Source organism: Ooceraea biroi, chromosome 9, assembly GCF_003672135.1.
Source record: "Ooceraea biroi isolate clonal line C1 chromosome 9, Obir_v5.4, whole genome shotgun sequence".
Taxonomy (NCBI): Eukaryota; Metazoa; Arthropoda; class Insecta; order Hymenoptera; family Formicidae; genus Ooceraea; species Ooceraea biroi.
The window spans coordinates 1-20991 of NC_039514.1; the positions used below are offsets into that span (position 1 = coordinate 1).

Here is a 20991-nt window from a genome sequence, read left to right on the forward strand (position 1 = left end):
CGGAATGGAATGGCCTTCGTTTTCTGCATCAAAATATAATAAAATAATATATAGGAACGGTGATCAGGCAGAGGGCAAACAACTTTGTTATCGTAAGTCCATTTCCTACGATGAGTGGTACATTTTTGAACCGAATAATAAATAAGAGGAAAGTACGAATTTTGTAACATTAACGTTTAGGAAAATTAATTAACATGCACCTGTAGTTGTAGAGAGAGGAAGAAAGAAATAATAACATATATTCCATTTATATAAACATTTAAATAAATTTTAGTAACACGTTATATTATTGTTATATTACTGCAATTTTGTTTTGAGTGGGGAAATTACATAACAATATACGTTACTGTAACGAACATGTTTAATATTCGTGTTACATTCTGTTATATTATGGCAATATCATTGTTATATGACTGTGTTGCTGGGTTTTATATTAAGATCTCACCTGCGCTGCAATTGCATTGAGAAAGAATTGGTTTACACGGGTGGTGGTGAGTCTTTGCACATGTGAATTCTTTGTGGTTTAATAATGCATTAAGCGTTCTTTCAAACAATCCGACCTATATTCGTTCGCTGATTCCTGGTATTGATATAATCAGTAGAATTTAATACAGAACTCAGTACTTTTGAAAGATTTCTGTCATCGCAACTGATGGATCTTGCTCCTCTGTCAATGAAATGTGAAATTTTCATCGCTTCCTACGGGCAGCTTGTCAAGCATGTTCCGTAAATATTTCGCAAAATGCTTTTCCGTTGGCTCTTAATCCGATTCTTCGTGATGTCGGATCATCGGAATCCGGTGAATCTCAGATTCGAGCGCGTGTGATCGCGCGAAATTTTTTTAACGGTGCGCGTGCGAGATTGAATACGTTTTTGCGAATATTTGCATTTGTCAGAATCACATGGTGATGATAATGAACATATTTGTGAGAGCCCATATTTGGAGCAAGATACGAGCAAGAAGCAAAGCCCGTCACCACGGACTTTATAACGGATCCAACGGCATATTACGAGATTGATATTGCTGGTACGAGATTCCCCGCCAAACCGCACATCCACCCTTTGCCCATACCAGTTTTAAGCAGTAAATTAAGCAAAAAGTATATTCCCACCCCAGTTGTGGCATATCAGAGCGACGTCTCACGTTAGAAGTAATATTCTAGTCATTGCCTAGTCTGCTTGAGAGTTAAACGTTATTTATAGTTCTATGCACCTGTAGTTCTTACATAATGTAAAACAAGTTATTGAAGTATTTAGAATTTTTATTAAAATTATATAATTTATACTAATTTGTTTTACAATATTTGAGTAGTGTAAATCTAGTCACATTGTTGAATCAGTGATATTTTTACAAAATCAGTATTTTCATGGACTTGAGAGATTTATTTATAATAAATATATTTATACAAAGTTATAGAAGGCTATTTAACAATTTGAGTCAATCTGAAGAAGATTGCCCCTCAAATTATAACGCGTGTGTATAATAAAAATAGAAAAATAAAAGTTTTTTGAAGAAATGATACATACTAATCTATTGTTTTTCTTCGACAAGTACGAGAATAGGGCTATTTCATATTTTACAATATATTTTTCAATATATATATATTTTCTTTATATTTATATATTTATATGTTACATGAACTGCACATTTACCACCTTTGAAGTACTCACGTTTCCATTTACTTCTCAATATATTTACTGTATAAAATATATTACTCAATCCTTGTCACTAACTGATGTGAACGTCCACCAACCAGATCTATTATTATTCACTCGTTAGTAATAATCACCACAGCATAAAAATACAGCAACACAATTTCTACTAATGCTTAATTATTCACTTTAGTATTAAACTTTTTTCTTCGACAGTTGTGCTTAAGAAGCTTATTAAAATTGCGAGCTCATATTAAAAGTTTATTTTAGCCGGTTATTTAATGCAAGATATGATAACATTACGCATGGTGGTAATAATATATAATTTACAGTTATCTAGAAATGTCTTGTATCTTTGATTTCAACATCACTTCTAATATCACTTTATGAAGCCCATGCCTCCAGTTCTTTCAGGTCATCGTCTTCTTCCGGTTTAGCTTCTGTAAATAAAATTTTAATACTTTGAGTATGCATCACGTCGTATCATAAGTTAATTAATTTTTAATTAATTGTAATATTACTAATTAATATGCCAATATTTTTCAAACATTTCAGACATTTTAGCAACTAATATGCTTCTTTAATAAAGATACGTTAGGAAGACAATAATTACTTGTGCGGGTTTTGCTTGGCACGGCAGGAACTGAAGTCGGTACCGCTGGCAGTTCATCTGTCGTTGTATCATGTTGCGGTATACCGAGCAATTCTTCGTCGAGTTGTTCTTGTTGAAGTTCCTCCAATTCCTTCTCCAGCTCGTCCTCATCGGCATCTTGACCGAATGCGACTGGATTCGAGATGGCATCGGAAATTTCCCTGGCTACATCCTGTTGTTCCGCTATGTCATACCATCATATCATGCACTTGGTCAACATCCCTGGGAAGTTAGGGAAATGTAAATATATAGATGAATACACACAAATATAATACACCCATTAAATAAGATTTTTTTAAGTAACTTAATTTCTTTACAATATTATGTAATAATATCATATAAACAAAGAGAAAATATACAAAATGTACATTTTGATCAAATGGTCGAATATATGTGATTACGAACAAAATTTACAAACTAATTTTTACCAATCGTTAAAGATCAATGAACAAATCATCATGGTGATCATAAAGATAATCATCAAAATCTTACATGTGTTGATGTGCAGCCTTCATTGCATCCGCAGCACTTTCATAGTTGTAAGAACAGCAGTATTTGTGTTCGCGCTCTCTAACGCTTCCCTTTGCATCTCAATCGTTGACAACGTTCCATCGATCTGCTGCAGCTGCTTCTCGTACCGTTTCTTTCTTTTCAGTGCTTTGGATAGCAGCTATAAAGTAAACGTGAGACTCAACACTCGGCTATACTACATACAATTATTCATGAACTTGTGATGCTAATTACAAAACAAATTAAATGCATATAACTGTGTCAAACGTACAGCTACTATCAAGCTGCTGCAAGGAATTTAAAGCGGACGGCTATAACTCAATGATAACGAAGCACAAATAAAATAACTATGAAAACGAGATGACCAACAGTCTGACAGCTACTCGTACAAGCTACGAATTCGAAAAACGACAAACGACACGCGGTAAGAGTGGCGGTCGTACCTCGCTTGTTCTTTGACGCATTTTTCTTCGCAATCATCATCTCATTCTCTATTTTCGTCTCCAGAAAGTCCTGCTTCTTTATCAGCATATCCTCTGTCTCGCGCAATTTCTGAATCGCCTCGGCCGTCGACGGAGCGGCCGACTCCTTCTTGCCGCCGAACACCTTGCTGAAGAAGCTCATTGTGTCCTGGTTTTCACGACTTACCGGACGATTTACAATTACTTCGGAATTACGTCGAGAACACTAACAAAATTGCGATTGCCGAGAGAGAGCATCCACTGCTACGAGACCACCGTCGCCATGTTCTTTTCGCGTTTGACTGGTGCGGATACGTCACAGCCAGGTTCGTTCCTCTTGATTCCGCGCTGTCCTACACCTTCTGCACTCGAATTGAAGTAAACAGACGTATACTTGTTGGAGAGAAGAGGAGAGAATTGCGAGAAAGTACAAAAGCAGGATGCAGATTTGATGAATCATACGCACGGTGCGTCATCGTTTGAAATTCAGCCTAAAATTTTACAGTTGTCTTTAAAATTAAAGAATATTTCCGAGGCGTGAAATTGCGATTTACCAAATTTAATCTGTACAAACATTTACATGAAAATATTCGAGATTTATACTCGAGCAGTATACTCGTTTATATGCTGTAGCTATTGATTGATCAGAAATGATATTTTTGTCAATTAAAATGATATCGTGCAATGTCTTATTTATTCTTTAACTTTATATTTTGTGAAATCGCAGCAGACGCTGATTTAAACCATAATACATGAATATTTAGATGCGATGCGTTTGACATATAAATACTATTGATATTTTTCTCTATCTGATCTTGGACTAATGGCTCTAGATGGCGTCCAGTCCACTTCGTCCACTAGAGACCCTGTAATGCAATATGCGCAATGCGGAATTGGCGGAACGCTCGTGATTGGTTCGATCATTTTACGTTCATTCGGCCGATTTCTATTCCGCAAGGGTCTCTATTCATCCACCTTGCCAAGTATCAACTCGCCGTGCTTTAGCTAACCCCCTTGGTCGAGTTTTAATATTGTGAATTTTCTACTCTTGTGACGTGTCCTTTTTATCGAGAAAATCGGTACGTAATAATTTAAAATTATATTTGAAGGCTCTGTTTGCAATTACTTTGTATTGTGCTAATACACGATCATAAAATTCAACATCTTTATTAGATTTATATTTTATAAGATTTTCTTGTATCTTATGGTAGATACAAGAAGACGCAGATGTTAACACATACGCGGCCTCGGCACTCGCGAAATTATTAAAAAACATTGTCACGTTGTATTATAACATTATTAAAACTATGAGTTAATTGTAATAAATATATTTAATAAGATCATATATTTACTATTACTATTTTGTGCACATAATTGTAGAGCATCCATCATCATGAGTCGTTTCTTTGCAACTGGTTCGGATTCCGAATCCGAAAGCGCATCTGAGGAGGAGCAGGTGCAAAGAGCGCCAGCGACAGCTTTTACTGTATGTAATATATTTAAAACAGATACAAAGAAAGTTCTTTAATGTGTATTTATATAGGAACTTTTCCTTTTGCCATTTTATTGAAACATCTTTATATAGTTTAGCGATGATGAAGAGGAAACAAAACGAGTTGTACGCTCCACCAAGGAGAAGAGATATGAAGAGATTGCTAATCTTATAAAGCTCATTAGGAACTACAAGAAAATTAAAGATATGAGCAGTATGCTGTCCAGTAAGTAATTCAATGTTGTAAAGCTCCTCTATGTTGAAACTACATAGAAAAGAGTCTCACATATATTTATTTCTTTATTATTAGGTTTTGAAGATCTGATGCGCGCTTACCAAAAAGCCCTACCTGTCGTTACAAAGGAGGAACTCGGACAAACCCCACGATTCTACATTCGATGTTTAGTAGAAATGGAGGACTTTATTAACGAAGTATGGGAAGATCGTGATGGACGCAAAAATATGTCGAAAAATAATTCCAAATCCCTTTCAACAATACGTCAAAAGTTACGTAAATATAACAAGGATTTTGAAGAAGACATAAGCAAATTTAGAGAGAATCCCGATCAAGATGACGATGAAGAGGAAGAGAAAGGTTTGTAATTATATGAGTATTTACATATCATATTTTTTTTTAAATAATAAATATAACGTTTCATGACTTTAGCTGAAGAAGTTATAGAATCTGAAGAAGAAGAGGATAGCGCTGTAGCTTTCAAGAAGGCAGGCTCAGAGGCTAGTGAACCTGATGTGGCCAAGTTTAAGGTTTCCTATAACTTCCTATAAATAGCGCAAAGTATTTAGTTTTTCATCAAGTTTCAACTTTCTCCTACGTTACATTACAGAAAGGGGTAACTGATGGCGAAGAGGGTAGCGAAAGCGAATCTGACTGGGGTAGCGATTCTGACAGCGAAAGTACCAGTAGCGACGATGAAGGCCAATATCAGAATATCCGCGAACGTTTCATCAAAAAGTATGATCTTGTGATAGATGTAACATCAAAAATGGATTTATTAAAATTACATTATATAATGTGAAATGTTTCGTTTACATAGAGCTTCGACGCAGGAGGAGGACGAGGACAAAACAAAAAGAAAGGAACAGCGAAAGGAACGTAAGGAGAAGGAACGTAAAAAGAAACGCGATGAAGATGACGGCGAAGGCGAATGGGAGACCGTCAAAGGTGGCGTGGCTATTCCATCCGAGAAGCCAAAGATGTTCGCCAAGGATGCCGAGATCAATATCGGCGCGGTGCTGAAGAAACTCTCCGAGATAATAGCAGCTCGCGGCAAAAAGCGCACTGATAGACGAGAGCAAATAGAGCTCCTGCACGAGTTGCAATCGATAGCCGATGCGCACACTCTCGGTCCGGCAGTAGCTGTAAAAATTAAGTTTTCCATCGTCTCTTCCATATTTGACTACAATCCCAAAGTTTCCGACGCTATGAAACCTGAATATTGGGCCAAGTACGTCTAACTGAGAAAGATTGAGTTGAATTGCACATTTACTGTAAAATAATGATATTTCTTTTTAAACAGAATTTTGGAGCGGATTACCGAGATGCTGAACATGTTACTGAACAACACGGATATGGTAATAGCGGAAACAATCACGGAAGAAATGGAAGAGTTCGAGACGCCACCTTACAAGATGCATGGCTGCGTATTGACGTTGGTGGAGCGTCTCGACGAGGAGTTTATAAAATTGCTGAAGGAGTGTGATCCACACAGCAACGAATATGTAGAGAGGTAACGAGAGTCCAATGTGTAACGTATAGACCGCTGCTCTTTTTTTACTTATTACCATCCACTCTTATTACAGATTGAAAGATGAGAAGCAAGTAGCTGCCATAATTGATAAAGTGCAAGAATATTTGGAGAGACAAGGCACTGTATCCGAACTTTGTCGCGTCTATCTGCGCAAAGTCGAGCACCTGTATTACAAATTTGATTCAAACGTGCTGAAACAAAAGGAGGTGAAAAGTCGTGAATGTTTATGCGAAAGATTTTGCTTTATCAGAATCACTGCATCATGATTATCTTCCTTAGGGTGAACTGGAATCAGACGCAATCACATCCGTGCAAATCATGGAGAAATTGTGCAAATACGTATACGCTCATGATAATACTGATCGGCTGAGAACTCGTGCGATTCTTCGCACATCTATCACCATGCCCTTCACGATAATTGGTTCCACGCTCGCGACTTGATTCTGATGTCACATCTGCAGGAAACTATACAGCATTCCGATCCAGCCACACAGGTATTGAATTTTTCTCTTACACTTTTATTATACTACAGAATAATATGGACACAAAATTAACACACATTCTAATAATTCTAGATTCTGTACAATCGTACGATCGCTCATTTGGGATTATGTGCATTCCGTCACGCGAATATCAAGGATGCCCACAACTGCTTGGTCGACTTAATGGTTACAGGCAAAGTGAAGGAACTTCTTGCACAAGGTCTGCTTCCACAGCGCCAGCACGAGCGCAGCAAAGAGCAGGAGAAAATCGAGAAACAGAGGCAAATGCCTTTCCACATGCATATTAATCTGGAACTGCTTGAATGCGTATATCTCGTCTCAGCAATGCTTATCGAGATTCCTTATATGGCTGGTATGTTTTTTTTTTTCACCTATAGTATGTATTACGTTTGACGTATTTCTCCTATGTATTATATGTTGGACAATTACCTGTATTATATGTGGCAAATTATTTTGTTGTAGCTCACGAATTTGACGCGAGGAGAAGAATGATTTCCAAGACGTTCTATCAGCAGTTGAGATCGAGCGAACGTCAGTCGTTGGTCGGACCGCCAGAATCCATGAGGGAGCACGTCGTTGCTGCCGCGAAGGCGATGCGCAATGGAAATTGGTCCGCTTGCAACAATTTCATCATAAATGAAAAGATGAATGCGAAGGTGAACAAGTGATACTCGTGTTCAGTTTGCACGATATATTGTTTTTTTCTCAAGTGTTAAGGAAAGTTGAGAATGTGAAATAATAATTATTTTCATGAAATTGTAACAGGTCTGGGACCTCTTTTATCAAGCAAGCAAGGTCCGAGAGATGCTCACCCGATTGATAAAGGAAGAATCGTTGAGAACTTACCTGTTCACGTACTCGCATGTCTACGATTCGATCTCGATGCCGAAACTCGCTGATATGTTCCAGTTGAAGCGGCCCATAGTCCATTCTATTATCAGCAAAATGATCATCAACGAAGAGCTCATGGTATTTTGTACAGGCATATCATCTTGATGTTACGATATATAATGAAATAATTGTATAACTCACATATTTTTTCTGCTAGGCATCATTGGACGATCCGACTGGTACCGTTGTCATGCATCGTAGCGAGCCTAGCCGTCTACAGTCCTTAGCCGTGCAACTTACCGATAAAGTAAATAATTTCGTTGATTCGAACGAGCGTATCTTCGAAATGAAACAAGGTACGCTACTTTTCGTAATATACCATGGAGTTTGTCATTTATTCTTTTCCTTTTTTCTGTTCTTTATAATATTATGTATTATAAAATTATTCCGCGTTAGACAGATATTTAATAAGCATAAATTCTTGCAGGCAACTTTTTCTCAAGAGGAAATCAGGGTAATTTCCGCGATCGTCAAAATTATGGTCGCCAAGGACAGGATTGGGGACGGCAGAGGCGTGACCGTGATCGCGATCGCGATCGTAATCGAGAAGAAAGCCGAAATTATTAAAGTAAATGAAAATTATATGAGTGGATACTTTTATTATTGTAACGCTAAGTATTATTATGTATTCATACATAAATAAATCGTGTTTGTAATTAAACTGTCTTTATTGGATTGATTACATTTCTGGAGTATGCTGTTGATGAATGGATTGCCATTCTACAGGCGTCTAACCTACGAACTTCGAGATTTTTTAGGTTATGAGAAATCCATTAGGAGCTATCTTCCACCTAGCCTTCGACCAAAAATTATTAGTAGTACAACTCAACAATAAGGCAGATAGGTGTATTTTCAAGTAGTACAACTACATATTCGTTACCACGAAGATTAAGAATTTTCCTTTTTCCTTTTCTTGCATCGAAGCGTGAACATGTCAGTGACATAAGCATACGTGTTCTGTGTAGTAGATGGTATTCGACATTTGACAGCTTGGTATCTCTGAGCTGGTGGACATTATTTAGACGTTTTATCATAAATAGAAGTATAAATGGATATCACATTGAATGACAAACTGAGTGTTTTCCAGCAAATAAGTCAACGGAAGCTTGTGGAGATACTAGACAGTATTCCAGGTTCAAAGGACTTGATAATAGAAGCAAAACTGATGAAAATACTGGACAGCTTTGTAGGAGTAACCGTATTAAAGTAAATTTTCATATTTTCTGTATATATGTATACTTGGTTATTATTGAATCTGTAAAATTGTTTTTTCTCATAGGCGATATGGAGTGGATAAGATTTATAAATTGGAGGATGGGCTGAAACCATCGAACAGCCAACGTATATTCTTGGTATCTAATAATCTAATTGCGTGCAAGAGAGTTCTGGATCAAGTGCAATCAGAAATATCTCTCATTAAGCCACATGTTGAACCATGTCATCATTTGTTAGTTATGCCATTTGTTCCAGCCGTGTTGCACAATCTAGTTGAAGAAGAAGGTCAGCAAGCATATAATTGATATTGTTAGCTATTCTATTTCTTCAAATAATAATGCTTTGTTATTTTTCTAGGTTTGTCTGGACTAGTCACGCTACGAATGTTGTCTCTAGAATTCATAAGGCTGGATGGGAATATTTTGTCTTTGGAAATTCCATTGTTTATTGATCTCTACTACCATAAAGATACCAGCCTATTACGGGCGTTAGCACGCAACTTGTGGTCATTGCAGCTGATACTCGGCTCACCGAGGCTCTCGCTCTTCCTTGGTAAGCACAGCCAGCAAGTGAGTAAACTGATGGAATCGATGGAACAATGTCTGGGCTCATCCAGTCTGGAAAACGAGATCGGTGCACTGATCGTGATGGACAGAAGCTTTGATTTGACTTCGACACTCTTGACGCCTGTGACATATGCGGGTTTATTGAACGAAGTCGTCGAGGTGAACATCGGCACGGCAGTTTTGGGAGACTCGCAGACCAAATTAGATCCGAATAAAGATCAGATCTATAGTGAAGTAAGGGACATACCTTGCAGCGATGTATTTCCGATCTTGCACGGAAAGGCCAAGTCACTCAAATGTACTTAATTTTAATCACTACTTACATTTCTTGTTCAACTGTTTCGTCGATGATATTTTAATATCGATCGATGTTAGCCGAACAGGAGGCTATACAAGCAATGAAGCTGGTTGAAATGGAGAGATACGTGTCAACGATACTGCAAAAGACCAGAGATACAAAGCAGAAATTAGCTTTCCATATATCTGCCTGTCAAACTATCGCAGACACCCTGGGCTCCGAGTTTCAAGCCCTACAGGCAATCGAGAAGTCGATGCTCGATTGCAAGGACAGGAAGGAATGCTTGAGCTATATTGAGAGAAACATAGGTGCCTCGCAATATCAATAATACTTATGATTAAACGATTAAAACCGTAAAGTAATTGTGAAATCTTTGCAGATGAGCATGCGATACGATGTCTGCGTCTTCTATGCCTGTTATCCATCACCACCGATGGTATCACGCAGAACGAACTACAAAATATCCAAAAGGTGCACCTCCACACTCATGGTTATCAGCATATTCCCTTGTTTTACAAGTTGCACACTGTTGGCTTGTTAAATACAGAACCGAAAATATCTTGCACAAGCTGCCGAACTGGAGCAGCGAATGGAACAGCAACGCACAAAGATTGAAAATGTTACCTAATTATTCCAAACGATCTGATCAGAACGGCCGTACCTGTCCCAGTTACGTGTTCAACAATTCTTATATACCAGCCATAGTACGTATCGTTAATTTTTTTCACATTACAAAATAATGTATCCTATCGTAACAACAACGTAACGTTGTTTAATATACTACAGGCACAGCTATTGAATATCGTATCGAATCAAGAGAAAGATCCACGTAGCTTCGAAGACTTGACGAATTTACCGGACTGCGTCATAAATGGCCAAAGAGGCGCCTTATCACCGAAGATGGTCGTGATCTGTGTGATAGGTGGTATCACGTGTTCAGAAATTGCGGCGTGCCGGCTGATAGAGAAATCCATGGGAATACGTTTGGTTCTCACGTCCGATACCATTCTAACGGGCAACAAACTCATCCAGAGGATACAAGAAATATGAGGAGCTTCTGTGGAGTATCTGTAATGAAGACTGTAAAATATTGTGTAATATCTTTATGTGTAAGTTTTTACAAACGATTATAATTTTGCTTATATCTTCTTCTTTTGTAAGACAAATATGAAAGCAAACGAATTGTTACAAGAATTGTATATTATCGTCGCAAATATTACTTAATATACTATTATTTAAGACTTACTATTTATTTATGTATTATTTACATAAATGCGCTCAAATGTTATTACTTTCGAATATCTTCCAAAATTTAATTTAATAATTTCGGCTTTCTTCTCGATTACGATCGCGATCGCGATCACGGTCACGCCTCTGCCGTCCCCAATCCTGTCCTTGGCGACCATAATTTTGACGATCGCGGAAATTACCCTGATTTCCTCTTGAGAAAAAGTTGCCTGCAAGAATTTATGCTTATTAAATATCTGTCTAACGCGGAATAATTTTATAATACATAATATTATAAAGAACAGAAAAAAGGAAAAGAATAAATGACAAACTCCATGGTATATTACGAAAAGTAGCGTACCTTGTTTCATTTCGAAGATACGCTCGTTCGAATCAACGAAATTATTTACTTTATCGGTAAGTTGCACGGCTAAGGACTGTAGACGGCTAGGCTCGCTACGATGCATGACAACGGTACCAGTCGGATCGTCCAATGATGCCTAGCAGAAAAAATATGTGAGTTATACAATTATTTCATTATATATCGTAACATCAAGATGATATGCCTGTACAAAATACCATGAGCTCTTCGTTGATGATCATTTTGCTGATAATAGAATGGACTATGGGCCGCTTCAACTGGAACATATCAGCGAGTTTCGGCATCGAGATCGAATCGTAGACATGCGAGTACGTGAACAGGTAAGTTCTCAACGATTCTTCCTTTATCAATCGGGTGAGCATCTCTCGGACCTTGCTTGCTTGATAAAAGAGGTCCCAGACCTGTTACAATTTCATGAAAATAATTATTATTTCACATTCTCAACTTTCCTTAACACTTGAGAAAAAAACAATATATCGTGCAAACTGAACACGAGTATCACTTGTTCACCTTCGCATTCATCTTTTCATTTATGATGAAATTGTTGCAAGCGGACCAATTTCCATTGCGCATCGCCTTCGCGGCAGCAACGACGTGCTCCCTCATGGATTCTGGCGGTCCGACCAACGACTGACGTTCGCTCGATCTCAACTGCTGATAGAACGTCTTGGAAATCATTCTTCTCCTCGCGTCAAATTCGTGAGCTACAACAAAATAATTTGCCACATATAATACAGGTAATTGTCCAACATATAATACATAGGAGAAATACGTCAAACGTAATACATACTATAGGTGAAAAAAAAAACATACCAGCCATATAAGGAATCTCGATAAGCATTGCTGAGACGAGATATACGCATTCAAGCAGTTCCAGATTAATATGCATGTGGAAAGGCATTTGCCTCTGTTTCTCGATTTTCTCCTGCTCTTTGCTGCGCTCGTGCTGGCGCTGTGGAAGCAGACCTTGTGCAAGAAGTTCCTTCACTTTGCCTGTAACCATTAAGTCGACCAAGCAGTTGTGGGCATCCTTGATATTCGCGTGACGGAATGCACATAATCCAAATGAGCGATCGTACGATTGTACAGAATCTAGAATTATTAGAATGTGTGTTAATTTTGTGTCCATATTATTCTGTAGTATAATAAAAGTGTAAGAGAAAAATTCAATACCTGTGTGGCTGGATCGGAATGCTGTATAGTTTCCTGCAGATGTGACATCAGAATCAAGTCGCGAGCGTGGAACCAATTATCGTGAAGGGCATGGTGATAGATGTGCGAAAGAATCGCACGAGTTCTCAGCCGATCAGTATTATCATGAGCGTATACGTATTTGCACAATTTCTCCATGATTTGCACGGATGTGATTGCGTCTGATTCCAGTTCACCCTAAGGAAGATAATCATGATGCAGTGATTCTGATAAAGCAAAATCTTTCGCATAAACATTCACGACTTTTCACCTCCTTTTGTTTCAGCACGTTTGAATCAAATTTGTAATACAGGTGCTCGACTTTGCGCAGATAGACGCGACAAAGTTCGGATACAGTGCCTTGTCTCTCCAAATATTCTTGCACTTTATCAATTATGGCAGCTACTTGCTTCTCATCTTTCAATCTGTAATAAGAGTGGATGGTAATAAGTAAAAAAAGAGCAGCGGTCTATACGTTACACATTGGACTCTCGTTACCTCTCTACATATTCGTTGCTGTGTGGATCACACTCCTTCAGCAATTTTATAAACTCCTCGTCGAGACGCTCCACCAACGTCAATACGCAGCCATGCATCTTGTAAGGTGGCGTCTCGAACTCTTCCATTTCTTCCGTGATTGTTTCCGCTATTACCATATCCGTGTTGTTCAGTAACATGTTCAGCATCTCGGTAATCCGCTCCAAAATTCTGTTTAAAAAGAAATATCATTATTTTACAGTAAATGTGCAATTCAACTCAATCTTTCTCAGTTAGACGTACTTGGCCCAATATTCAGGTTTCATAGCGTCGGAAACTTTGGGATTGTAGTCAAATATGGAAGAGACGATGGAAAACTTAATTTTTACAGCTACTGCCGGACCGAGAGTGTGCGCATCGGCTATCGATTGCAACTCGTGCAGGAGCTCTATTTGCTCTCGTCTATCAGTGCGCTTTTTGCCGCGAGCTGCTATTATCTCGGAGAGTTTCTTCAGCACCGCGCCGATATTGATCTCGGCATCCTTGGCGAACATCTTTGGCTTCTCGGATGGAATAGCCACGCCACCTTTGACGGTCTCCCATTCGCCTTCGCCGTCATCTTCATCGCGTTTCTTTTTACGTTCCTTCTCCTTACGTTCCTTTCGCTGTTCCTTTCTTTTTGTTTTGTCCTCGTCCTCCTCCTGCGTCGAAGCTCTATGTAAACGAAACATTTCACATTATATAATGTAATTTTAATAAATCCATTTTTGATGTTACATCTATCACAAGATCATACTTTTTGATGAAACGTTCGCGGATATTCTGATATTGGCCTTCATCGTCGCTACTGGTACTTTCGCTGTCAGAATCGCTACCCCAGTCAGATTCGCTTTCGCTACCCTCTTCGCCATCAGTTACCCCTTTCTGTAATGTAACGTAGGAGAAAGTTGAAACTTGATGAAAAACTAAATACTTTGCGCTATTTATAGGAAGTTATAGGAAACCTTAAACTTGGCCACATCAGGTTCACTAGCCTCTGAGCCTGCCTTCTTGAAAGCTACAGCGCTATCCTCTTCTTCTTCAGATTCTATAACTTCTTCAGCTAAAGTCATGAAACGTTATATTTATTATTTAAAAAAAATATGATATGTAAATACTCATATAATTACAAACCTTTCTCTTCCTCTTCATCGTCATCTTGATCGGGATTCTCTCTAAATTTGCTTATGTCTTCTTCAAAATCCTTGTTATATTTACGTAACTTTTGACGTATTGTTGAAAGGGATTTGGAATTATTTTTCGACATATTTTTGCGTCCATCACGATCTTCCCATACTTCGTTAATAAAGTCCTCCATTTCTACTAAACATCGAATGTAGAATCGTGGGGTTTGTCCGAGTTCCTCCTTTGTAACGACAGGTAGGGCTTTTTGGTAAGCGCGCATCAGATCTTCAAAACCTAATAATAAAGAAATAAATATATGTGAGACTCTTTTCTATGTAGTTTCAACATAGAGGAGCTTTACAACATTGAATTACTTACTGGACAGCATACTGCTCATATCTTTAATTTTCTTGTAGTTCCTAATGAGCTTTATAAGATTAGCAATCTCTTCATATCTCTTCTCCTTGGTGGAGCGTACAACTCGTTTTGTTTCCTCTTCATCATCGCTAAACTATATAAAGATGTTTCAATAAAATGGCAAAAGGAAAAGTTCCTATATAAATACACATTAAAGAACTTTCTTTGTATCTGTTTTAAATATATTACATACAGTAAAAGCTGTCGCTGGCGCTCTTTGCACCTGCTCCTCCTCAGATGCGCTTTCGGATTCGGAATCCGAACCAGTTGCAAAGAAACGACTCATGATGATGGATGCTCTACAATTATGTGCACAAAATAATAACAGTAAATGATATAATATGATATCATTAAATACATCTATTGTTAGTAATTCACAATCTGTATGGTTAACCACATGGCATAATGTAAGTTTGATAAATGCAATTACTTCTATATTTATAACTTGGCACAGATTAAATAATGTTTAGAGATAGTATAGAACTTGGAAATATAATATTTGATTGCAACTTTACCACTTTTCCGGTTAAACAGAGAAGCAAGTTTATAAAATCGCGTCGTGAGGTTATAAAATCACGATAGTAAAAGCAAAAGCATGGAGGATAGAGAGAAATAAGTATATTCAGAAAAGCAAGGCGATGATTGGTTACCGCGTTGCCGCGTCCTGTGTGCAGGAGCCCTAAGACATCTCGTTATAAAATTAGACTATGAATATCAGCCGTAATAAATGCACGAAAAATACACTCGTCAGTAAAGTCATTTAAATTTTTTTCAGCCTGAAAGTGATTGATATGATAGCATTGTGATTACAGGGAAGGGGGGAGAAGGAAAAAGTGGTACCGATGTATACCGAAGGAAGTACTTCTATGTAAGTTGGAGAAGGAAAAGATATGTTATCAAATTTATCTCATTAAGTGGCCAGTGTAGCGATATAAAAGCCAGCTGTCTCAAAGTATTTGTCAAAGCTATTAAAATCATAATTAAAATGGCTTTAAGTCCTGGAGATCCAAGTTCTTCGCAAACCCAGGTATGATTGCATCTCGTATTTCTTAAATATTATCAAATTGTTGCAATATTTTAATTATTACAGAATTTGCAATTGTAACTCATACACATCTGGAGTTAAATGTCGACTTTGACCAAAAAATTCTTCAAGGCAAAGCGATATTGGATATAGAAAGAACATCTTCAGCAGCTACTGAAGTAGTGAGTAAACATTTTTCTTTTCTGTTAAAAATAAAAGTTTTATTTATAATTAACGTGTTCCCAATAATAAGATTCTGGATAGTCGTGAACTTGTTATATCAAGCGCAACAAGTGATGGATCTTCCCTGGAGCATCACATTGGAGCTGATGTAGAATTTGGTAGCAAACTTGTAATCCAATTACCATCAGCTGCTGGAAATAATAATACAAAGTAAGTATATAATATTTTGTTACAGAGAGATACAGAAAAAATTGGAAATCCTTAATAAAATTAAATTAAATATATTTAATTTATTTAATACATTTTTTATTTAGATGTAAAATTGAGATTGAGTATAAAACATCTCCAAATGCTACTGCATTGAAATGGCTGACAGCTGAGCAGACTGCTGGTGGTGTGCATCCTTATCTATTTTCACAATGTCAGGTAAATAATATATTTTATAATATATTTAAAAAGCAGTTGAAAATTTAACAATTTTTCAGGCTATACATGCTAGATCCATGTTTCCCTGTCAAGATACACCATCTGTAAAGTCTACTTACTCTGCTAAGGTAGGAATTTAAACAGGATTAATATTTGTATATATTTTTATACGTGTTCTTCATTCTCTCTAGATTTCTGTACCAAGGGAACTTACAGTTGTGATGTCTGCACTTTTGGATGGTGTGTCGGATCTGGGTAGTGACAAGAAAGTATATGAGTTCCGTCAGCCAGTACCAATACCATCTTATCTGGTGGCTATCGCAGTGGGTGCACTAGTAGCGAAACAGATTGGTCCAAGAAGCAAGGTGTGGGCCGAGAAAGAGTTTATCGATCAAAGCGCATATGAATTTGGGAAACTGAAACGATGCTGCAGATCGCTGAGCAACTGTGTGGTCCTTATGTTTGGGGTAAACAGAGTTACTTTTGTAGATTTGTAAGAAATGAATTACCAGTCTTTTCGTAATCTGTTTCTGCTACATCTGGAGTAATATTTACAGGCATGTACGATATATTAGTGCTTCCACCGAGTTTTGCATTCGGTGGGATGGAAAATCCGTGTCTGACATTCGTCACGCCAACCATACTCGCCGGGGATCGTTCTCTGGCGAACGTGATCGCCCATGAAATTTCTCACAGCTGGACAGGAAATCTAGTTACGAACGCAAACTTTTGAACATTTCTGGTTGAACGAAGGTTTCACCATGTTTGTCGAGAGGAAGATCAATTCGAGAATGTTCGGTGAAAAAATGAGACACTTTGAGGCACTGCATGGTATTGGATGTCTAAGAGAAGGGGTGATTAACAAAGCTTAATGAAATAGAAATAAGGTAAAAGCTCGAGTATAATAACGTTATTGTGCATCACATAATGTTGTTATAGATTCAAACTCTCGGTGAAACCAATCAGCTGACAAATTTAGTGCCGAATCTGGCCGGAGTCGATCCCGATGATGCGTTTTCGATTGTGCCTTACGAAAAAGGACATACATTTCCTCTTTTATCTGGAGCAGCTGTTGGGCGGTCAGAAGTGTTCGAGCCATTTTTAAAATCTTACTTGGACACATTTAAGTACAGAAGCATAAAGACTGATACTTGGAAGGATTACTGTATAAATATTTCTCTGATAAAATCAAGGTAGGACAGTTTTCTTTATGTGAGTAAGCTGTAATACTCTTAGTATTGTGGATTATAATATTTATTTCATTTTTAGTTACTAAATTCTGTCGATTTGGGACACGTGGCTGTACAAGCCAGGTTATGCCGCCTGTGATACCAAATTACGACAAAAGCCTCACGAACGTGTGTACGGAATTGGCGAAGCGGTGGATAGAGTGGAAGGAGATTAGCACTTCGACTTTTATGAAGTCGGACATTGACAGTTTGTCTCCCGCTCAGAAAGTAGCCTTTTTAACCGAGTTGCATAAATCTTCTGTGAATCTGTCGCTTGACAAGATGCAAGTAATGGCAGATACTTATCAGTTGGACTCTATAAAGAATTCCGAAATACGGTAAGCATGCATATATTTGCATTTGCAAACTTTATTTCATGATTGTGCAACTCAACCGCTCAACCGTTCTTTCACAGGTTCATCTGGTTACGTTTATGTATCAAGAATCGATGGGAATCCAAGGTAGACGATGCTCTAGCTTTTGCTACCGAACAGGGACGCATGAAGTACGTACGTCCTATATTCCGAGACCTGTACGAATGGGAAGCGATGCGTCAGCGAGCAATTGATATATATTTAAGCAAGAAGAATAAGATGATGTATGTGACCGCACATGCTGTGGCCAAGGATCTTCATCTAAGTGATTAAGATTACATTAATACATATTATGTTAAAAGTTTTTATGCAGCAACTGTAATATTTCTGATATTGCGAATTATAATTTTTATTTTATTTTTAATTGCTACATAATCTATACTTTTATGTCATGTAAATATAAAAAATGGAATGGTTTTATCTCCTCCATAGGTTTCTTTATTGCAATAAAGCCAATAAAGAAATTTTTTAATATACAATTATGTGTTTTCTATGAATATTATTGAAAGTTATACAAAAGGAGTTGTTTATATTCTTCAATAATACATTTAAATAAATATTTTTAATTCTCAAAAATTCCAAAACTTCGCGCTGTTAGGATTAGAGAGAAAGAGACGTCACGTGGCCAGCTTGGTGGACAGAAATATGGGCTAATTTAATCATTGCGACGCTAATGCAGACCACGTGACATGGATTAATCCAATCACATGTGGTCTGCATTGGCGTCGCAATGACTAAATTTAGCTCAGATGTTTACCAGCCAATCACGACGAAGCTGGTCCTTCTCTAGCATCAGACTATCTTTGTTCTATACTGCATGAGTAATAAAGATAGACTATACGCTGATAGCGCTGAAAGCGTGCAAGTCGAACGTAGTCCACATGTAATTTCCCGCGCAAGAAGTTAACCACTGCATAATACTGGAAGTAATATTTTACACGCTTGTAAGAAGCTTGTTATTTAGTGATTATTTTAAGAGAAATGTTATATGATTACAATTCTTTGCAAAATAGACACGAAGATCAATCCGACTGTAGCAGATAATGTAATGTTGATTGTTTGTTAATATGACAAGTATTTCAACAATTTAAGTAGTTCTGAATTTGTGTCGTCAAGAATTGATAATTGTCAAAAAATCAGTTATTTCAAATTGTTAATCTAAACATGAAGAAACGTCAATTATCACAGAAAAAGGTAATGGATGTATTATATTTTATATGTCTTGTTACTATTTTTTTTTATTAATTCTTTTTGAAATTATACACGAGGTAGATTTCACATTTCCAGAACAAAAGATGAAAATGTTAATAAGTAGCATTTATATGAAAATCAAAGCTATTCTCTCTAAAACTCATGTTATGTGATAGAATGTTATTAAAGTTTCTCTCCATTTTTATAGATTACTGCTGCTACTAATAAAAAATCTCAGAGAAAGATTTCGTCATTTTTTACAAAACTTCCAAAACCTGATATAAGCAATAATAAAACTGTATTGGATGTAAGTTGTTTCATCAATTCAGATAAGAAAAGAAAAAGGCCCGATACATCCCAAGAATATATAAATGTTAAAAGACAATGTACAAATGATCATATGTTGAAGATCCTTGCATTATCAAGAAAGAAAATATCAAATTCTTTGAAGATTTAGTATTATTATCTGTATTAAAAGACAATGATGTATATAATAGTTGCAAAGAAAACAAAGTGGAACATGAGCAAACTGATGCATTGCTCCAAAAAGTCACTAAAACAGAGATAAACGCTCTATCACCAGTAAAAACCGAGCATGATATAACGAGATTGCAAAATTCTGACGGTGCTGAAGATGTAAATGTTTCAGAAGTCGTACAATAATAAGCCATGTTCTCAAAGAGTCACAGATATGAATATCGTTGCTCTGAAGTCATCTCCTGCTAAGGAAATGATTGATCAAAACAGAGTGAAGTTACTTAATCTGAAAAAAATGCAAGCTTTCGAAGATTTTGTTGAAACTACAGATAAAGATGAGTTTAAGGATTTCTTTGATGAGGAATGGCATGCACAAATTGACCTTACCACCTTTCAGCGGTGCAAAGTAATTGACATGAAGCATGAGTCACGAGTTACTACCTTAAGAGTGCAACATGCAGAGTCCGAGTCCGTTGATACCGTTGCGTGTTCAGAATTCTGGAAGGACGTGCGAGTGAAAACCGATGATATCGTCATGATACAGGCTGAAAAGAAGTCGCAACAGTGGATCATCGACAATAACAACGGTTTTCTCGTTACGCAACTGATATATTGATATCAGGTACCACAATAACGAGTGGTTTGTTCTGTAACAGACGAGCGGTGTTAAACGAGAAGTTCAGGAAGATAGAATCACTGAACCAGGACGGTGATTACACCATGATGACCGTGGATCTCTGGTTCATCAGTGGTTCAGAAGGCTCTGCGGGAGAACGTTCATGCACTGTCCGACGTGATCAAGCTGTTAGATGACATACTACGATCGAAGGACACGATAGACTATCTCTACGCATCGGAAATGACGCTGGCGGATTGTCGGAAACGCATGATGGAGTACGCGCCAAGGATATTCGAGTTCATTCAGCATTATATCAAAGGTAACAAACAGCAGCATATAAACAGGTTGAAAGACAACTTTCAGGGGATCTGCAACAGGATATCGAAGAGAATATTCGTACCAAAGTTGGGTATAAAGGAAGGATAGACGTGACAGCAGAGGTGAAGATCCATGAAAAGAAAAGTTATGCCTAGAGTGAAACTGGAAGAGCTTCCTATTCGTTCGAACACAAGGGCCAAGTTATTTTGTATCTCATGATGATGGACTTCAGGAACCAAGAGATCGATACCGGCCTCCTGTTATACCTGAAAGAGAATGCAA

General features: G+C 37.4%; 2 protein-coding genes, 1 long non-coding RNA gene and 3 pseudogenes across 3 annotated transcripts; 3 read left to right on the top strand and 3 right to left on the bottom strand.

Moving 5' to 3' along the window:
• Window positions 1–1585: 1585 nt before the first annotated feature.
• LOC113562512 lies at window positions 1586–3574 on the bottom strand (annotated as a pseudogene).
• A 651-nt stretch (window positions 3575–4225) lies between these two features.
• On the top strand, window positions 4226–8510 carry LOC105276215 (eukaryotic translation initiation factor 3 subunit C). The gene is given in 16 exon segments (XM_011333665.3): window positions 4226–4355; window positions 4657–4762; window positions 4862–4994; window positions 5079–5363; window positions 5436–5533; window positions 5614–5741; window positions 5824–6234; window positions 6307–6516; window positions 6590–6743; window positions 6817–6922; window positions 6925–7031; window positions 7113–7392; window positions 7503–7696; window positions 7806–8009; window positions 8089–8227; window positions 8359–8510. Coding segments are annotated over 15 exon segments (2682 nt in total). The 5' UTR covers window positions 4226–4355; window positions 4657–4669; the 3' UTR covers window positions 8499–8510.
• Window positions 8511–8580: 70 nt separating this feature from the next.
• Window positions 8581–8901, bottom strand: LOC109610769. Its single transcript, XR_002193043.2, has 2 exons — window positions 8812–8901; window positions 8581–8727 (listed from the first exon to the last, which is right to left on the bottom strand). It is a non-coding gene; the product is annotated as an uncharacterized LOC109610769 (long non-coding RNA).
• LOC113562511 (vacuolar protein sorting-associated protein 33B-like) lies at window positions 8724–11252 on the top strand. Its single transcript, XM_026972133.1, is given in 7 exon segments — window positions 8724–9137; window positions 9211–9431; window positions 9504–10010; window positions 10088–10318; window positions 10390–10551; window positions 10554–10714; window positions 10797–11252. Coding segments are annotated over 7 exon segments (1704 nt in total). The 5' UTR covers window positions 8724–8979; the 3' UTR covers window positions 11061–11252.
• Window positions 11100–15154, bottom strand: LOC113562510 (annotated as a pseudogene).
• Window positions 15155–15885: 731 nt separating this feature from the next.
• On the top strand, window positions 15886–18583 carry LOC113562564 (annotated as a pseudogene).
• The last annotated feature ends 2408 nt before the right edge of the window (window positions 18584–20991 follow it).